The sequence below is a fragment of the Sorex araneus genome, chromosome 8 (assembly GCF_027595985.1).
Source record: "Sorex araneus isolate mSorAra2 chromosome 8, mSorAra2.pri, whole genome shotgun sequence".
Lineage (NCBI taxonomy): Eukaryota > Metazoa > Chordata > Mammalia > Eulipotyphla > Soricidae > Sorex > Sorex araneus.
This window is the reverse complement of record NC_073309.1, coordinates 6,710,520-6,731,182: the sequence shown is the minus strand read 5'-3', so window position 1 is coordinate 6,731,182 and position 20,663 is coordinate 6,710,520. Positions and strand designations below refer to the sequence as shown.

At 41.8% G+C, this 20,663-nt stretch overlaps 1 protein-coding gene across 2 annotated transcripts in view; it reads left to right on the top strand.

Moving 5' to 3' along the window:
• Positions 1-20,663, top strand: part of CNTNAP4 (contactin associated protein family member 4) — a 277,745-nt gene that overhangs the window by 243,982 nt on the left and 13,100 nt on the right. For both annotated transcript variants that reach the window (XM_004600513.2, XM_055145181.1), the window contains exons 18-21: positions 8,825-9,064; positions 12,378-12,602; positions 14,173-14,306; positions 15,376-15,463. In XM_004600513.2, the coding sequence (XP_004600570.2) occupies positions 8,825-9,064; positions 12,378-12,602; positions 14,173-14,306; positions 15,376-15,463 (687 nt within the window). The remainder of the gene's footprint in view (positions 1-8,824; positions 9,065-12,377; positions 12,603-14,172; positions 14,307-15,375; positions 15,464-20,663) is intronic.

Sequence of the window (20,663 nt, the reverse complement as noted above, 5' to 3'; positions counted from 1 at the left end):
TCATTTTCTATTTTGGTTTGTAAACTCAGCATTTTTCGTAGAAGCTTCTTAAATTAGCCTTGAATTGATTTTCATTCAACCAGCTCTGCAATTTTTGTTTGCCGTCTAAATTCATTTACTGACAGGTTTTTTAAATGGGGCAAACACCATCTCAGTACGGTGGGGCTAGACTCTGAAGGAGAAGTAAGGACTGCTGGCGTGGACTCAGAAGTCATTTGCATCAAGTGTACAAATATTTTTTTGAGCAAATAGTTTTTAAAGGTCAGGGCTGAACTTGAAGCACGCTGATGCTCTGAGTCTGTCCCTCTCAATCTTAGTTGCATACTGTTTCAGTTCAGGGGTCTTTGGGTAACTGATCTTACCGATACAAAGATATGAATCATTTCTTTGTGTTGACATTTTTGTCATTTGGAACTTGGCTGGAACAGAGACATCCTTGAAATGGTTTTCTGGTAAACATATGCTTGCATTTCTGTTGGGTATAGACCTAGGAGTAGAATTACTGGGTCATACATACCATATGCCTATGGTAGGTGTTGCCAAATCTCTCTTCATCATTTGGATGTCTTCCTTTATGGTGTGACTGTGCTGGTCTGTTGACCGTTTTCTACAGTTCTGTCTTCTTTAAAAAAAAAAAACAGCAAAATAAACATAAAATGATAGGAATTTTTATGGATTTTGAATGAACCCTTTTCAGATAATTGCATTACAGATATCTCCTCCTGCCCCACTGGCTGCATTTTCTTATTGTTAGTGATGTCTTTGGATGAACAGAACTTCTTAATTATCAGAGAGTCTAGATCTCTTCTTTTTACATTGGTTTTGATAAGCTAAGATAGAGAGATAGGGGAAGAGGGTGTCAAAATGTTTTATGTTCCAGTCGTTTTTATTCAGTCACATTTTCCTCTGTAGATGTATCCCCCGATTAGCAAGTACAGTGCAGACAAAAATCACATTTCTCTTTACCATTTGTTTCAGCGATGTCATCTCTCCTTAAAATGTCTTTTCCTATGACTAGCTTAGGAACCTCCCTATGTACTTCACCTGTGTCAGTGAGTAAATTTTATAGGCCGACCAACTGAATTTAGAATTCACACACAAGCTCTTGAGGCCAGAGGATATGATTAATACCACCAAGCATCCCTGTCTCCAAATGTGGCCTGTTGGGACACACCAGGCTGCGGCTGTGCTTTGACACGTAAGAAGTCTAATTAGAGCCATTTTTCCCTGACATCTCGGCCCTGGACACACGTTCTCACCCCTGACTGTGTCAGCAAAGGTGGCTGACATTTCTGTGCTTTCACACCAGTTGCTTCTTTCACTGGAATCCTTCTTGGAACACGAGAGCAGCGCTCTTCCTCTCAGGCCTTGTGGAGCTTTGCTCAATGAGGAAGTTTCTATCGAAAATGATGACTGCAGGGCTGGAGTGATAGCACAGCAGGTAGGGCCTTTGCCTTGCATGTGGCCAACCAGGGTTAGATTTCCAGCATCCCATATGGTCCCCCAAGCACCAACAGGAGTAATTCCTGAGCACAGAGCCAGGAGTAATCCCTGAGCATCTCTGGATGTGACCCAAAAAACAAAAAAAAAAAAAGAAAGAAAAAAGAAGAAAATGAGGACTGCACCTCCAATCTCTCAAGCCCTCTGTAATGACACCCCATTTTTGCCTCTGAAGGTTAGGGAAGTGGTAATCATAAGCAGACTTTCTCACTTCATCTTTTCACTTGGTCCAGGGCCCAACTTCCTGTATGCCTGTCACTTCCTATCCCAGGTTGATCTGTGGTCAGACCCTTCACCCCTTTACTTTTCTCTGCCACAAGACTTCTCCCTAGAAGCCCCAGGCACAGCCAGACAAGCTTTCCTAACTTTGGCTTTTAAAGAGAAACATGGTGATCGTGATTTTGTTCTTCCTCTAAGGCCCCGGGATGAATTATGGAATTGCTGCCCATTAATCCTTAATAATATTCGAACCCAGCACTCAGATAGTTTGTCCCTTAGAAGTGAGAGGTCTTCCTGCCACAAAGGTAATGGGAAATTGGCAGAGCAAAGCGCCAGCTCACCCTGCATAAGAGTAGCATCTGTCACTGAGACTAACTTGCGGAGAGAACCGCCATCAAAGGTTGGGGCTCACTCGGCCCCATCGCAGCACCTGGTGTGGTTATTTAAGTGCAGAATCCCCATTCGCTCCTGCAAGGCGGCAGGCTCCCTCCTAGGCATTCACACAGAACGGAGAGGTATCCGTTTCACAAGGTACTCGGTGTTTGTGAAGTTCCGGAATTCATTACATCTGATATGGTATGGCAGGTAAATTGATAGAAAATTAATTGGAAGACAGTTCCAAACATAATAGCTCAGCAGAAACATCCAGAATCAATTAATCAAACTGCAGCTCATTTTAATTGGACATACTCTAACCCTGAATAGTCACTGGAATCTTTAATTAAGCTTTCAGACCCAGAACTATTTACGTTGGCGTGCTTTCTGGAAGAGTTACACCTTTGCAAAGTTTTCAACTTGGAACCTCGTGACAAAATGAACCTCCTTAGTACCTGCATGACAAAAAAAATGATGATGTATAGTCAGACATTATCCTTGAGGGAGAATTCTTAAATGCAAGTAAGAACTAGTACGTTCACATCAAATCTTTCAAAGTACAGAATCCAAAAGTTGTGTTTGCAAAGCTGAGTGTTAATTTTCTTCTTGCTCTGACAAATATTTGAGCATATATGGCATTTTCCCTTTAAATATCCCCATCCTCTGCCCATGTCCCCTGGTCTCTCTTTGTAGCATTAACAGCATTGTGGTAATCACATCCTTCTCTGTCTATACCTGTTCCTAGCCCGGTAGCAATTTGAGAATAAGATCAGTTGCCCACCATTCTTTATCTCCAGTGTCAAACTCAGAGCTAGCGAAGTGCCATGAAATAAAATGTGCAGAACTGAAAATTCCATTTAAACCAAAAGTGATCTGAGGAGAAAGAGGAAATGGAAGTTTTCTGTTTTGACTTTATTTTGGTGTGGAGAGGAAGTAGAGCTTATGTATAAGAAGACCAGCTCTTATTCAAAGTGTGTTTTTTTGATTATTTCTTCAGCTGTGCCCATAGATGAGCGCAGGGCTTCTCTGGGCATCTAGTTTATCTAAAACAAAAGAAACAAAGAAAGTCAAGTTACAAACTGATAGAAATGGGTTGTATTGAGCAGGTGGATTTCAACTTATTTAGTTGTTAATATGTCATTAGCAGTTGGAGCACTGGAGCACTGTTGTCCCATTGTTCATTGATTTGCTCGAGCGGGCACCAGTAATGTCTCCATTATGAGACTTGTTACTGTTTTTGGCATACTGAATACGCCACGGTTATCTTGCCAGGCTCTGCCATGAGGGCAGGATACTCTCGGTAGCTTGCCGGGTTCTCTGAGAGGGATGGAAGAATCGAACCAGGGTCGGCCACGTGCAAAGCAAACTCCCTACTCGCTGTGCTATCGCTCTAGCCCAAGCAGATGGAGAGAACTCCTAAATCAGGGATGGTGAGTGTTTCAGTGACGAATGCATCGTGGACCATGACTTAATATCACTGTGTACTATAAACTGTATACCATGATTTAAAGAACTCTAACACAGAGTAAATACAATGCCTGGGCACACATCTCAATTCTAGATTCAACAGCATATTGCCCACCTCCAAAGTATTCCCGAGCCAAAGCTAAAATTCAGGCTTCAGACTGTCTCTCCCAGTGAGCAAACCTCCATCCAAGAGCATCTCTATGAAGGATGGAGAGTTGGGCAAACAGAGTGGGATATTTGGGAGGTCTGATACGAAGGGGAACAGCAGCTTTCATGCAGAGGAAGGAGATTCCTGAGAATTAGGGGAGACTCAAGAATGGCAGGGAGGTGGAGACTGTAGGAGAAATTACTGAGATTTGTCAGTTGTTGTGAAACTCAGGGATGAATTAACTGCCTTCTCCCGAGCCACAAGAACTGGAATTGGAGCTTCTTTTACTTCATTCCACCCTATATCTGGGCTTCTACAAAAAAAATATGAACTCTATTCTTAAAACTTTTATATTCTTCACTAAAGAAGTTCAGCATCTGTCCACTACATCAAGAAGAATATAGAATTTTTAAATACAGCTGTTTGTGGGCTGTGAGAAACCTTGATGGACTCAGCGCATGTTGGAACTCTGGGTTCAGTCCCCAAGCCCCAGCGAGAGTGATCCCCAAGCACAGAGCTTGAGGTAGCTTCTGAACACTGTTAGACGTAGCCCCCAAATAAATTCAGCCATTTGAACAGAGACCATTATGCCTATAAATGGTCCAAAATGCTCATAAGGTATTTTAGTCTTCGCTTCCTGGTTTTCTTACTTTCCAAAATCATATGAATTTATTCAGAAATATTCAGTGGGTTGTACCCCTTTTCTGGGTCTCAAGGACCCTAAAATCACTGGGCAGGGGAGATGTTTCTGGTCTTAACAAAGCCCTAAGATCCCAGCTCCTTCTTCCAACGTTGAGTGTGGTTTATGAATAAGTCCATTTCTAATTAGAAGTTGGTGGAGTCCAACATCCAAAAGGAGAGAGAGAGACCAAATTGGAATGCTCTGCCACAGAGGCAGAGTGGGGTGGGGGGGATGGGATAGGGAGGTGGGAAAGATACTGGGTTCATAAGTGATGGAGAATGGACACTGGTGGGGGATGGGCTCTCGAACATTGCATGAGGGAAAAACAAGCACGAAAATGTGTGAATCTGTAACTGTACCCTCACTGTGACTCACTAATTAAAAAATAAATAAATTATTAAAAATAAATAAATACCAAAAAATAAAAATGAAAATATAAAAGAATTAAATCATCAAAAAAAGAAGTTGGCAGAGTCTTAATCATGAGCTATTGCTATTGTTAACTGTGAATAAACTCATCTTCATAAAAAATCTGCATTGCACTGCTCTGGGTCCTGGGAATGCGGGATAACGAAAGCCCTGAATCACATGTGTTCTCAGGGCAGCACCTGGAGAAGTAAAAAGGTGCAATGTTAATCCAGGTAGGTGCTGAGTCTTGAGAGCCAATTTGTCACCCTAAAATCTAGGTCCATCTCCCAGACTAAGGAAAATTTAAGTAACTCAGGTGATAGCATAGTGGGTAGGGCGTTTGCCTTGCACACGGCCGACCAGTGTTTCATTTCTCCGTCCCTCTCAGAGAGCCCGGAAAGCTACCAAGAGTGTCCTGCCCGCTCGGCAGAGCCTGGCAAGCTCCCCGTGGCGTATTCAATATGCCAAAAACACTCACAACAAGTCTCACAATGGAGATGTTACTGGTGCCCGCTCCAGCAAATCGATGAACAATGGGATGACAGTGCTGCAGTGCTACAGGCTAGCTAAATGCAGTGGGGAGAAGTGAGAGGATTGTGGCAAGGGGGAATTGAACAGGGCAGGCGTGAGAGCTGGACTGAAGGAGGGTTCAGCAGTGTCAGGCTTCCAAAGATGAAGAACCTTTGCAGAGAAGCCCATGACCTCCACATGCCCCTCGGTAGCATCACTCAGATGGTTTCCACTGGGGTGTTATTTTTTAAGGGTCTTTTGACTTTTGTTTTTGCATTAACCCAATTAATGGGACATTTTTAAACTCTTTTTTAATTGAATCTCTGTGAGATAAAGTTACAAAGCTTTGTGATCAGGTTTCAGTCATACAATGTTCCAACTCCCATCCCTCCACCAGTGTACATTTCCCATCAATATCCCCCCCCATCCCTTTTGTTCTCTCTCTCCCTCCCTCTCTCCCTCCCTCCCTCTCTCTCTCTCTCTCTCTCTCTCTCTCTCTCTCTCTCTCCTACTCCCTCTCCCTCTCTCCTTTTAGTCATCATGACTTGCAATAGAGATACTGAGAGGCCATCGTGTCTGGTCCTTTACCCACTTTTAGCACACATCTCCATCCAAAGTGATCCTTTTCATTCTCAATGGTTGGAGTGTTATTTTCTTTTTCGTACCAAAAAAATCTTTAAAATAAAAGTCATTTAATTTCTTTTTTAGCTTTATTTAAATTAAAAAAAAATTTATTGATTGACTCTGTGGTTTACAGTACTATTAATTATGGCTTCTCGTGCACATTAGTTCAATACCACACCCTGTGATCTGGTTCAGCCTTTACGGAAAACAATACAAAGATCTATGCGGAAGAGTGGGACTAGAACTCCCTACAACCTAGCGAGGCCACAATTCCCCAAACACAAAATCATTTAAGAGGATACACGGGGCATTATTTTTGTGCTTTAAGTTCTGAGCATTTGTGTCTCACATTTCTGAGCTCCGACTTACATCCCGTCCATCCTGAGCCTTCTTGTAGGATGCTGTTTGCCCAGGAGATCATAAGCGAGGTGCCTGCTTAGATTGGCAGCCCCAGTTCTGCCCCCCAGAGCCAGTCTTTCTTGAAGCAACTCCTAGTCTGGATTTTTAGGAGTCCTTTGTGTCATACTCCTGTTTATGACAGTCTCAGACGCCCGGCTTCAGGATAAACGGGTCTCGCTCCACCTGAGTACCTTAGACTCTCCAAGTAACTGAATCGATGCTGATAGATAGAGCCGATTTGGTAAATGATAAGCCACCATTTCTATTTTAATCCTCTTCCTGTTTTTTTTAAAGATGAAGCAAAATATTTTATTGAAAAAAATTTGGAGATATGTGAAGGAAAAGGAAAATTATCACCCCCCTCCTTTATTTTTAAAAATCTTTCTAAGATGCAAACAGTATACACTGAACCAACACCAAATATGAACCAACCAAATATGTATGGACAGAGAAGGAGCCATTATGACAATGATGGTTGGAGGGAATCGCTCTGTTTGGGAGATGTGTGCTGAAAGTGGGCGAACAACCAAACATGATGGCCTCTCAGTATTGCAAGCAATAATGCCCGAAAGGGGGCAGAGAGAGAGAGAGAGAGAGAGAGAGAGAGAGAGAGAGAGAGAGAGAGAGAGAGAGAGAAGAAAAGAAAGTGCCTGCCATAAAGGAGGCAGACTGTGGGGTGGGGGTGGGGGGCGTTGCTAGCAGGAGTGATACGGGGGATGTTGGTGGTGGGACATGTACACTGGTGGAGGGATGGGTGTTAGAACATTTTACAGCTGAAACTCAGTCATGAAAGCTTTGAATCTTACAGTCACTTGGTGATTATATCTATGTGTATATATGGACTGGAGCGATAGCACAGCGGGTAGGGCATTTGCCTTACCCGTGGCCGACCTGGATCCTGTTCCTTTGTCCTTCTCGGAGAGCCCGGCAAGCTGCTCGTGGCATATTCGATATGCTAAAAACAGTAACAAGTCTCACAATGGAGATGTTACTGGTGCCCACTTGAGCAAATCGATGAACAACAGGATGACAGTAATACAGTGATAGAGTGATGTGCGTATATATATATATATATATATATATGTATATAATATGTGCGTGTGTATGTGTATAATGGGGACATATGCCAGAACAGCACAGATCCTTTGTCACCATCGCTTTGTAGAGAAAAGACCAATGTGTGCAGGGCCAGGGGATTGTGGGGGTAAGACACATCAATGCACAGTCGGGTGAGGAAAGTTCCAGGATTTCTTGCAGAATTGAAATGGTATTCAATTTTGATAGGAATGACCAATCACACTTAACCTGCAAATAATGCTGATTTTAAATTGTTATATTTTAAAATTTTAGTTTCTCCATGACTGTCATTTCCCCCAGCCCAGGTATGTGTACTGCGACACAGTGTGATTTACAAAGTTTTCACAATAGAGTTGTTTCAGGCAGACAACATCCAACACCAGTCACACCACCATATCCTCTTCCCTACGCCAAAATTCCTAGGCACCCTCTCATTTCCCAGCCTGCCCTCTGGAAAGGCATATAGCATTTATTTCATGTTACTTGGTCCACTAAAACTTAAAAGAAATGGCAAATAGAATTATCAGAAAATCAATCAGTAAAAGTCAATTAGTGATGATGAATTGCTATATGTTTTTAACCTTTCTTAATCTAGTAGAGGACAGCCGTGTGAACTGATAGGAATTGCTACATTCAATGGCACGTGATGGAAGTCTGTCCTTCTTTAATGGAGCTCTTTTAACGCTTCTGGCAAAATTGGCTTCAAGGCTATGAATTCCCTAACGTGCTACCTGCCCATGAATCTCTGTATAGTTCCTTCACATATGAATGATAATCTAGCTGGATAGTTTTTTTGATTAGGTGGTCATTTCATGGATTTTTTGCATTGCATCCTTCCATATCCTTCTAGCTCATAGGGTCTCATTTGCTAGATCTGCTGTACATTGCATAGGCTTTCCTCAGTAGGTCACTTCCTTTTTGATCTTGCTGCATTCCATATTTTGTCTCTATCTTTGTATTTTGTCGTTTTGAGTATAACGTGTCTTGGAGTTTTCCTAATTGGGTCTAATTTCACTGGGAGCCTGGGGGCCTCTTGTTTCTTCAACGCTGGGAAGTTCCTAGCAATGAGCAAAAGTAAAATACAGCCTTAAATTTGTTCTTTGAAATCAAGACTAATTAAAAAAAAAAACATTTCTCTAATTTGAAGTTTAAGGAATCATTTTCTATTGACAAGGAACTATGTAACAGTCAACTTTGGGCCAAGAACCCCAAGCAACTGCATTGTGTTTTGGATATCTTTTGAAATGTCGTTTTCACGTTCATTTCCCATGGCCTGAGGGGATGCCTCTGATGCCCACAGCCTCCTCCAGCAGGCCACCCTCTTGTCCCTGCTCTGTGAGCCCTTGGCGGTGTGGTCTGTCTGCCGCAGTTCAGACACGCGGTGGCATGTGTCCATGGCCGTCTTTTCCTTTCAGGTGGAACGGCCACGAGGCAGAGAGGCTTCCTGGGCTGTATTCGGTCCCTCCAGCTGAACGGGCTGGCCCTGGACCTGGAAGAAAGAGCCAAGGTCACTCCCGGGGTGGAGCCGGGCTGCCGAGGCCACTGCAGCAGCTATGGCAAGCTGTGCCTCAATGGAGGGAAGTGCCGGGAAAAGGCCAGCGGCTTCTCCTGCGACTGTACGTTCTCTGCCTACGCAGGACCATTCTGCAACAAGGGTAAGTGCCCAGGGTCCCCTGTAGGAAGGCGGACAGCCGTTGTCTCCTCTGGGTGCCTATTTGAAACAAAAGGGTTGTCCTGACTTTTAATCTTCCTTTCTTCCTTTCCTCCCTCATTCCCTCTGCCTCCCTCCTCCTCCCATTCTCCCCCTCCCTCCCTCGCTTCCTTCCTTCCTTCCTTCCTTCCTTCCTTCCTTCCTTCCTTCCTTCCTTCCTTCCTTCCTTCCTTCCTTCCTTCCTTCCTTCCTTCCATTTGCCTGCCCTTCTTTCCTCCCTCCCTCCCTCCCTCCCTCCCTCCCTCCCTTCCTTCCTTCCTTCCTTCCTTCCTTCCTTCCTTCCTTCCTTCCTTCCTTCCTTCCTTCCTTCCTTCCTTCCTTCCTTCCTTCCTTCCTTCCTTCCATTTACCTGCCCTTCTTTCCTCCCTCCCTCCCTCCCTCCCTTCCTTCCTTCCTTCCTTCCTTCCTTCCTTCCTTCCTTCCTTCCTTCCTTCCTTCCTTCCTTCCTTCCATTTACCTGCCCTTCTTTCCTCCCTCCCTCCCTCCCTCCCTCCCTCCCTCCCTTCCTTCCTTCCTTCCTTCCTTCCTTCCTTCCTTCCTTCCTTCCTTCCTTCCTTCCTTCCTTCCTTCCTTCCTTCCTTCCTTCCTTCCCTTTCTTATGTCATTACTTAGATATGATAATCTCCTGCTTTTTCGAAGTTTTCAAATACCCTGACTGTATTTCAGAAAACCCTACATTCGTAACTGTTCTGACTCACCCAAAGACACCCCAAAAGAAGCTTCCTGTTGGTGGCATTCATCGTGTGTGCCCCGAGTCAGCCGTTCTCAAGGCTGCATGCCCCCCTCACTGAAAGGGCCCCCCCCACTCTTTTCCTGGTAGCAGCTTCATACCGACTGCGTATTTATCCTACCTCTCCTGCTTTTCCTAGACGTTAGTGTGAGTTTAGGTTTTTTTGGGGGGGCAGTGAGTGACTCCCCAGTGGTGCTGGAACCAGCAGGGCCACACCCCGTGGTGCTCAGGAGGCCACACCTAGGCGCCTGTGCTTGCCAGGAACATCCTCCAGCCCTTTAAGACATCTCCTGTATCCCATATTAGTGTGATCTTAGGTTTTATTACTTGACATATTAGGTAAATTATCTGGGGTGTCTGGGACTAAACATTTTTACACATGCATGAAGGATAGTGACTGCTTTACTTCATTTCTGCTTGAACAATGTTTATTGGGCCTCTCTGCTTTCAGAAGAAACCTGCCTTTGACTCCGTTCCTAAAAAATAACAAATACCCAGGTGGGATGAAGAGACAGTATGTTGGATAAGGCCTTGCATGTGGCAGAATGGGGTTTCATCCCCAGCACCCCAATGGTCCCCTGAGCCTCACCAGAAGTGATTCCTGAGTGCCAAACTAGGAGTAACCCTTGAGCATGGCCAGATATCACACACTCCCCCCAATAAAAGAAATGTTAATGGTCTGTGGATGAAAAATCCTCTGCAGGTGGTTTCTAGGTATCTTAGATGCTGTCACCAGTTTGCCTGAGGGAGGCTGTTTCCACCTTAAAATAATAAAGGCATTAGGATTGTTTTTCCAAAGATAGCAATGCATGAACATTGTGGAAATGTTTTGTTTGTGCCAAGCACATATTTTTCCAGGTATAAAAATAAGCTGCCCATTTAATTCCATAACAAAATAGAGATTCTCAGGTGCTGAACCCTGTGATCTGTGGAGTCTCTTGGTAAAGAGGGGTTCAATATTTTCAGTGGGGTCAAGTCCTCATCCTTGCCATGGAGGAGAGAAGGAGTGACCAGTGTTCGAACACTGGTTCTCCATCTGTCGCTCTTTACAGGAAGCTGTCATCTGATTAATTCTACCTTATTCAAGTATTTCCAGACTAATCCTTGTCCTGAGCAGGGTAAGAAAAATGGGCCCCAAATGGAAACAACCCCTTATTTGCAAAGAAAGCACAGGGTTTTCATGAATGTCTGATTGCCAACACATCTTCAGCATATCTCCCATTTATCAGGAAGAAGTTAAAATTTTAAGTCGCCAGCAGGCATCTCTCAGCGCTGTGCCCTTCATTTCCCAAGAGGTTTTTCAAATTTGAAGCAAAAATGAAGACCGCTGCCTGACAAGAACAGGTTCTCATCGTCCGAATCAATCACCATCAGCACATCTTGCTGAGTACCATCGGGATTGCTGTTCTGCGCCCGGTGCTGTGTGGCACATACAAAGCAACACTCTAGGCTTAAGAATAATAGTGCTGGGGCTGGAGGGATAGGATAATGGGGAGGGTGGTTGTCTTGCCTCAAGCTGACCTGGGTTCAATTCGCAGCCTCTGAGCCCCAAGAGCGATCCCCAAGTGCAGAGACAGGAATAAGCCCTGAGCACTGCTGTGCTGGGTGCGGCCCCAGATCTTTAAGAAGGAAGAAGATGAAGCAGAAGAAAGGCAAACTAATAAAACAAACAGAATCCTCCTGAAATGCTGTGGAAATGGAAATTCGGTTTCATCAACAGCTCATGTTCAACAACTGGACTTTCAGGGTGCTGGAGAAAGCAAGGTTATCAGGAAGGAATTCAATTACCCCTCCTAGCCTAACACACACACATTATATAGATGTATATATGAAATTTCTATAATATGCTGGAGCGATAGCACAGTGGGTAGGGTGTTTGCCTTACACGCAGCCGACCTGGGTTCAATTCCTCTGCCCCTCTCAGAGAGCCTGGCAAGCTACTGAGAGTATCTCATCCGCATGGCAGAGCCTGGCGAGCTACCCGTGGCGTATTCGAAATGCCAAAAAACAGTAACAACAAGTCTCACAATGGAGATGTTACTGGTGCCTGCAAATCGATGAGCAACAGGAAGACAGACAGTGACTGCAGTCAATAGGAGACATTGTTTAACATAAACGAACATTTCTGCTTCTCGATCCTAGAAAGTAAAGAAGCCCTTAACATCCTTTTGCAGAACAACTAATATATTCTTTCTACAAAATAATAGAGATTTAAATTTTAAGTAAGGAAATAGCTGGTAAAAGAGGCAAAAGCCACGAAGCCTGGTTTATGTCTGAAATCAGATAGCAGAGCATTAAGCTCTCATTATAAGATTTACTGGTGAATTAATTATATGTAATTCTAACATCAAACCATTTCAAGGACCATCATGAAAGCACTATTAATTTACTGTGTTATTGAATTCTGGTTTGGGGCTATCTCTCTGCTCTGTACAGTTTTTTTTTTTAATTTGAAAAATATCAGCAGAACTGGAACAAGTTCCGCATATACTTATATTTCTTAACCAAAATGTACCTATCGTTTCAGAGATTTCTGCCTATTTTGGATCAGGTGCCTCTGTGATTTACAATTTTCAAGAAAATTATTCCTTAAGTAAAAATTCCAGCTCCCACGCTGCGTCATTTCACGGCGATCTGAAGCTGAGCCGAGAAATGATCAGATTTAGTTTCCGAACAACACGCAGCCCGAGCTTGCTGCTTTATATGAGTTCCTTCTATAAAGAATATCTCTCCGTTATCATTGCTAAAAATGGTGAGTGCTTCTTAGATGACAGAGAAAATTGAATTAGACTATTACATCAGAAATAATATGGATCATTGTCATGCTCTTTCTTCTCAAACTACTGAAAGGAAGATGCGGGTCTGATGGGGGCATTCATTTTGGTTATTTTTTTTTTTCAGCTCTGTTCCAGAAGTTGGATCCTTTTACTTAAGTTCCAGAGCTTAAGTAAAAGGATCACTTAAGATAATTAAACTGCTTTTCTTTCATGGTAGTTCTGATTGTTCAATGTAAATCTTAAATTTATGAAAAGTATTTATTATTCCTAGAAGCTCATTACTGTTCCCTATGAATATTACCATCAGTTCTATAGGGTATCTTAAAAATAGATGCCTATCTATCTGTACATAAAATATATATGTACTTCCATTTAAAGAAAGAGAATGATGACAATCTAGCATTGAAAGAGAAAGAGAGACAGAAAGAGAGAGAGAGAGAGAGAGAGAGAGAGAGAGAGAGAGAGAGAGAGAGAGGGAGACTAGCCTATTGGTCAAATTGTAGGTATTAAAAAATGCTGGTATAAAAACTCAGGATTATGGCATGTTGATCATAATATATATCATAGAAAACCAATGACTGGTATTTTGTTTTTCCCTATGTCCAGAGTAAATAGTTTCAAAGTTTATAAATAAATTATCTATATAAAGAAAATAAATGTATGTGGCTATGTAACTTTAGCTAATATTAATGACTCTGGATACTGACATCAAAGTAAAAATAATATTGTTCAATAATTGTTTACCCACCATGTAATTTGGATCTTGATGTCTACCTACACATTAGTACATTTTCTTTGACAAATTAGATATCCTGTGAAGAAAATTAATTGACACCTTTGCAAGCTCTTAAGGAGTGCTATCAATTCTAATAGTAAGTTTGACTTAAAACAATATCTCATATTTAATGAAGTGACTTATAGAAATCTTCATTAATCAACTATATCACAGGAGTGGTTGATTTATTTTAGAAAAAAAACTTCTAGAAAGAGGATGTTATTGCAGTATTCCATACTAGTTTGGCATATTATATGTTCATTTTTTTTTCAACTATCCTTATTTTTTTACGGGGGTGGAGGGTATTGGGCTACACCCAGTGGTGTTCAGGGCTTACTCCTGCTTCTGAGCTCAGAGATAATTCCTGGTGGGCTCAGAGGACCAGATGGGATGCCAAGAGTCAACCCCAGGTTGGCCTCATGCAAGGCAAACAAACACCTTACCTTCTGTTCTTTCTTAAGTTAGAAGATAGACAAAGATTTTAATGTGCCTCTGTGCATGTTAGAATTTCAGGATAAAAATACTAACATTCATAGGAGAAACACTGCTTACTAGCAACAAAACTTAGTGTTAATTTTGAAAACAGTGCAAATTCACACAGAAACAGACTTCCAGGAATTATGATGAGAAAGTGTATTCAAATGAACCATTTTGAATTTCTTCCCAGAAGTAAGTAAATAACAACCACCAAAAAGAGAAAATCCCCTGAGTCTTTATAACTGGTTGCTAATATGCGATTTTAACTCACATATAACTTTTTCCCTATTTAGGAAGTTTGCAGATAAGATACAAGCTAAATAGATACCAAGAACCTGACGTTATTAATTTTGATTTCAAAAACTTGGCTGATGGGCAGCTGCACCACATCAGGATTAACAGAGAAGAATCCCTGGTTTTTGTCGAGGTAATAATCCAGCTCTCTCAGAAGCCATGATTCCCAATTTGACTCCTCTGCATGAAGTTCTGACACCGGAAATTTGATAATAAATAGAATAGAGAGGAAGAGAGGGAGATCTTCTCAGTACCCGCCATTCCACAGAGATCAGAGGTAGACCTTCAAATATGGTCACAGGATTTCAAGGGAAAATTGTAGCACTGTCGCACTGTCATCCTGTTGTCCATCGATTTGCTCGAGCGGGCACCAGTAACAACGTCTCCACTGTGAGACTTGTTACTGTTTTTGGCATATTGAATATGCCACAGGAAGCTTGCCAGGCTCTGCGTGATACTTTCGGTAACTTGCCGGGCTCTCTGAGAGGGACAGAGGAATCGAACCCGGGTTGGCTGCGTGCAAGGCAAACGCCCTACCCACTGTGCTATCATTCCAGCTTATTTCTAAAATAAAATTAGTAGTTGATAGAGAGTATGCTCATTTCTCACCCGCTCTACTTGGGCCACAATACCTTCTAGTGGGCTGGGAAGGAACATTGCCATGGTAATGGAGTCACTTGACTTCATGTGGCTATAAATGCTGCCCGATTCTAGCACAGAAATTAATGATTGCTGTATCAGAATAATTTGGTTGAAATGAGGTGAGTCACAGTGGAGACAGTGGAATTATTCACTCTTATCAATTTTGTGAAGAACAGCACCGATGTTTCAGTCTGCGACAGAGAGGAAAATTTCTCAGCTGATTGACTCAAGTAAGAAATCCCAGCTCAGTTTAAGTACTGGGTGGAAAGGTTTCCTATCTCTTTGGTCGGCTTTACCAATTGCCGTTTTCTTACACCATGGAGAACAGCAAAGTGATAGAAGGGGAGAGAGGGAGAGAGAGATTTTAGGATAAACTGTTAAGAAAATCATATCCACCTTTATAAATAGCTTACTCCTTAAATTTTGTATGTCTGAATCTTTAGGACTATACAACCAGACCTATTTTGTCATCTTTCTTTTTTTTTCCCCCCTCTGTTTCCTGTCTTCTGACCAAAATGGCGCCCACTTGGTTGTTTGTATCTCATGTACCAATGTTGTAGGTTGATGAAAACACAGGAAGACAAGTTCAGCTGTCATCAGGCACAGAGTTCAGTGCCATCAAGGCCCTGGTCTTGGGCAGGATGGTCGGTAAGTCAAAGGGGGAAACGTCTTTTACCCTAATAATGATACACAGATGTGAGTCAGGAGAGCCCCAACACGGGCACACGTCAACACCACACACAGATTCAGTGTGCCAAAAGAAAGCTCTTACCTTAGTAAGGTGAGTGATAATCAAGTTAGAAACTGCACTTTCTTGGGGTTTTACATATAACCCAGAGTCAGACTTCCCGGAGATGAGCAAACGTCATTTTTGGGTAGAAATCCACTTTTGTCTCTGTCCAATGACAGTCCAACGTAATGGAATGTGATCATGTTCTGACACTTTAAAACTAAACCCACTTTGAATGTGTTATTCTAAGTTACATCCGCCAGTGAGTGACAGATGGTACTGGAAGTATTGCCTGTTTAAATTTTGTAAAAATAATTGTAAAATATTTGTAAAAATAAGAACTAATTAGAAAAGGGGGCATTATTTTGGGGGAACAGGGGCCAAGCGGGGTCCATGCCTTGCAAGATTTAGGCACTATTCCTGGCTCTGTGCTGAGGACCGAGATCTGGTATGACTGTGCATGGGGAACGTTTGTGATGGTGGGGATTGAACAAGTATTAACAGCGTGCAAGGCAAGAAAGGACGGAGTACATTTTTTAAAAGCATCTTCAATTATAAATCAAATAAACATAATATTGGAGTTTCAAATGAGCTGGTGGGTGGGGGTCTTTGCTGAGTCAGTTTTTCATTTCTAGTTTGTTACTTCACACAAACCCCAAGTATTTTGACCAAGATAATACATGGAACTTTTTGGTTTTGACCTTTTCAGTTATTTGTGTCTTGATTAATCATTCCTTACATTCTCTTTACATAATCTCAGAATCTTGAAAATGTTTGATTAAACCCAAGGGTGAATGCTCAAAATATTGGCCCTTGAGAAGGTTAATAGTTAAGTTTATAAATATTTATAGACTTTCTAGTGCTATGATGAACACCAAAATTGTATGCTCTTATTCTTCAAACAAATGGGAAATGTGAGCTGCAATGTCCTTCTAGTATGCTGTAGTGGATATAAAAACATGTGGAAACTTCTACTTACGTGTTTGGAAACATATGTGAAGATTTTCACGTTTTATTGGATATGTTATGGAAGTTCAGAAGTACTAATTGAAGGGATCAACTAAATAAAACTAATCCTGATCTCAGGAGTTTCTCAAATAGGGTCTGAGATGAGATGTTCCAAAAATATGTGTAGTCCAAGATATAAAATTCTAATTCTAATATTCATAAAATCAGATTATTTAAAGAAATAGCATCTTCAGATCTGATGCCAGTGTTATGGAAATATGACTTGGATCTAACAGCAGAATAGTAATTTTATATAAATGTTTTCTTTTTTCTAAGTGGATAGAGATTGCTATGGAATCAAAGATGTTAGTGTTTTTATTCAAGAATACGTTATGATTAAAATGCATATCACTCAGGCTGAAAAGTAAGATTAAAGTCCAAATTCAGAAATGCACTTTATAGTCTGAATCAATCTATCCCCTTAAAACTATCAGTAAGAATTTATTTGCCATACTCCTAAGGTGTGGATCTTGACCAAGAACCAAAGAATGCTACCTTCAAATCACTTGTAATTCAGAAGAGGCTAAAACTTTATGATCAAATTTTGTAATATGAATTTACAATAAAATGTGATGTACTATATTATTAGATTTTAATAGCTTAAATTTCTAATAAAATGACTGAGAGTGAGCCATGAATTTTTCAGAGTTACTCAATCTTGGCATTTCTTATTACATTAGTTCATGTCCTCCAAGAGCAGTTGTCTCGAGGAGATTGCCCATGTGGAGATTTTTAAGGGAGCACATGTGAAAGAGACCTTGGCAGGGAGTTGACCAAGACAGGCAGTGCCCTCAGAGAGCCATGGTATGTGCCTCAAAGTGGAGAGAAAGGGAGGGGCCAGCTAGTTATAAAGAAGAATCTAGACTTCTATGCAGAAAGGTGGGTGGCCCTTGGAGAGCCCTTGGCTTAAAATCAGCTACCAACCAATCAGCAGCGTGACACTTTTTATGACACACCCTACCCATACTCCAAGAGTACGGCACCACATTTGATGGGGTTCACAGTATATATGTATACATACACAAAAGCACACAAGGCTCAACCTTTAACAAATGCTAGTCATCTCTTATAGAAAGTCTTAATGGCCCCTGTCGAAATAGAACAGTTTTCACACTCTTTCCTCTAAGGATACTTTTTTGTATCATTTTCAACGGTTTTTCATAACAAACAATACGAAATACATTATTTCAGTTCTGCTTTGAGGCAGGAATTGGAGTTCGGGTTGGAAACATCCAAAATGTGGTGGGAAGGTGTAATAGTGGTGGGATTGGTGTTTGAATATTAAATGTAATCAAATATCGTGAGCTACCTTATAAAATTAAAAAGTAATAATAATAAAATGAAATCAGCCATCAGAGGGACCCCATGCCTCCCAGCAATGGGACTGTCTTGAAATCCCCCATGTGAGGACCCTGCCGGAAATAATCCACAGGAAGGAAGCAAGCATGACATTGGCCCAAGGATTTAAGAACCTGGGAGCTGGTCCCTTGCCCTCCTTCTCAGTGGAGGTCTGTCTGCCTTACATGCTGTGCTATCACTTCAGCCCATAGAATATTAAAGAACTTATTAATCATAAAAAGAATGCTTTCTAGCGCACATCCAAAAGAACAAAAGCAACCGCTGTTGGAGAGGATGTGGCGAGAAAGGGACCCTTCTACACTGCTGGTGGGAATGCCGACTGGTTCAGCCCTTCTGGAAAACAATATGGACGATTCTCAAAAAATTAGAAATTGAGCTCCCATTTGACCCAGCAATACCACTGCTGGGAATATATCCCAGAGAGGCAAAAAAGTATAATCAAAATGGCATATGCACATGCATGTTCATCGCAGCACTGTTTACAATAGCCAGAATCTGGAAAAAACCCGAATGCCCTAGAACGGATGACTGGTTGAGGAAACTTTGGTACATCTATACAATGGAATACTATGCAGCTGTTAGAAAAAAGGAGGTCAAGAATTTTGTAGTTAAGTGGATGGGCATGAAAAGTTTCATGCTGAGTGAAATGAGTCAGAAAGAGAGAGACAGACATAGAAAGATTGCACTCATCTATGGTATATAGTATAACAGAGTGGGAGACTAACACCCAAGAACTGTAGAAATAAGTACCAGGAGGTTGACTCCATGGCTTCGAGGCTGGCCTCACGTTCCGGGGAAAGGTCAACTCAGAGAAGCGATCACCAACTACATTGTAGTCGAAGGCCATGTGGGGGAAGGGAGTTGCGGGCTGAATGAGGGCTAGAGACTGAGCACAGTGGCCACTCAACACCTTTATTGCAAACCACAATAGCTAATTAGAGGGAGAGAACAGAAGGGAATGCCCTGCCACAGTGACAGGGTGGGGTGGGGGGAGATGGGATTGGGGAGGATGTGAGGGATGCTGGGTTTACTGGTGGTGGAGTATGGGCACTGGTGAAGGGATGGGTTCCCGAACTTTGTATGGGGGAAGCATAAGCACAGATGTGTATAAATCCGTAACTGTACCCTCATGGTGATTCATTAATTAAAAATAAATAAATTTATTAAAAAAAAAGAATGCTTTCTAAAGCTAAATGGAGAAAGCAATTGTTTATTTCTTAATTACTGACATGCTGCTAAACATACCTTCACAGGTCAGTAAAAAATGAAGTCATGATACGGTATATAATATTATGTAAATGAAAAAATAGTCCCCATTAGACATTGAAGGAAAAGAGAGCAAGGAGGGATGAAAGAAAGAATGAGAGAGAGAGAGATTGACAGAGACATGCATGATACATGACCTGGGGTGGAGAGAGTCTATAGCTAGAACAGAAGGCCACCGCACAGGTCAGCCTAATGAAGATCTATAGACTGAGGCAGAATCAGAGCAGTGAAATTTGAATTCTGCTAGTGTTGCCTCTTCAGAGGCTGTGAGCTGGTTTCCATGGTGCAATTTAATACTACTATTTCCACATTACCCTCCTTCCTTACTACCTGCTAGTAATGTTTGTTAACAATTATTAGAGTCAAAAATTGTTCTGAAGTCCACCGTCATTTGTAGATGTGCGTATTGAAGAACAGAAAGCCGTTCTTTTCTTCCTGCCTTTCCCTTTGAGAAGACAGCAGCCCTGGCAACCTCGCCACTTCTTTGCCAGGAGCGTGTGGATCACAATAAATTATAAGTCCCGGTGCCAAAGTGAATTCCTTGACCTGTTCCCTGTTTCACCCAAAAGTCATATAAAAAAGAGATTTATTTAAAATATCATTGCCTAAGCAAAATATGCAGGTAAAAAAATTGTCTTGCTAATTCATTAAGTTTTAGTGGAGTGCGGTTTGATCACACGTGGGTGGGTGGGTAGGGTGGAGAGTTTTATTGGAATCATTGTGTGATCTAGAATTTGCATTCAGCTCCTCACAGGAAAATCTACCCACATTTGGAAAATAATATAATCGAGCCCATAGTAAAAAGAAATAAAAGATTTTTGTTCTGAGGTTGAGTGATAGTTACGATCACTTTTTTTCTTTTTACTTATTATGCCAAATACTTAATGGTGCAAGAACAGTGACACCAAAGATCTGCTGTCACATCATGGCAGCCAAGGAAGAAGCAGGTGGCATCAAAGGACGTTGGTTCTTAATACTCCATAATTAATAGGCTGGATTATATTTGCTTTTTTATACCCAAAACTCATTTGGAAATTAAGTTCTGCTCACAGGTTGTTTTTAGGGGAGCTTTCTAGAAGATGGTTTTTGCTCATTCTGGGCTAGAGCATTGGTCTATTTAGAGGTAATGGCCCGTAGTCATCATTGATATCCCCTAAGGCTAGAGCCAGGAGGTCACTCAGATTTCTGCCCTGGAGATTTAGGGCAGATGTAAATAAAGCCTGCGGTCAGAGGGCCAGCAAGTCTATTCCACCTCCTCTTAGGAGCATTATTCAGTCCCAGGAATATTTTATGTAAAACCTGTTTCAGAGCCAAGAGGATGCATAAGAAAATAAAATTACTTAAGGACACTGAGTCTTTATAGTTGTTTACTCACATGACCCTCGAGTTATGAGACAGGTTATGCCCGATGCAGAAGAGGAGTGAGGGTTTTACCCTGAGATACTCAATGCCAAGTAACTTTGAATTAATCTATTGCCAGTTGTA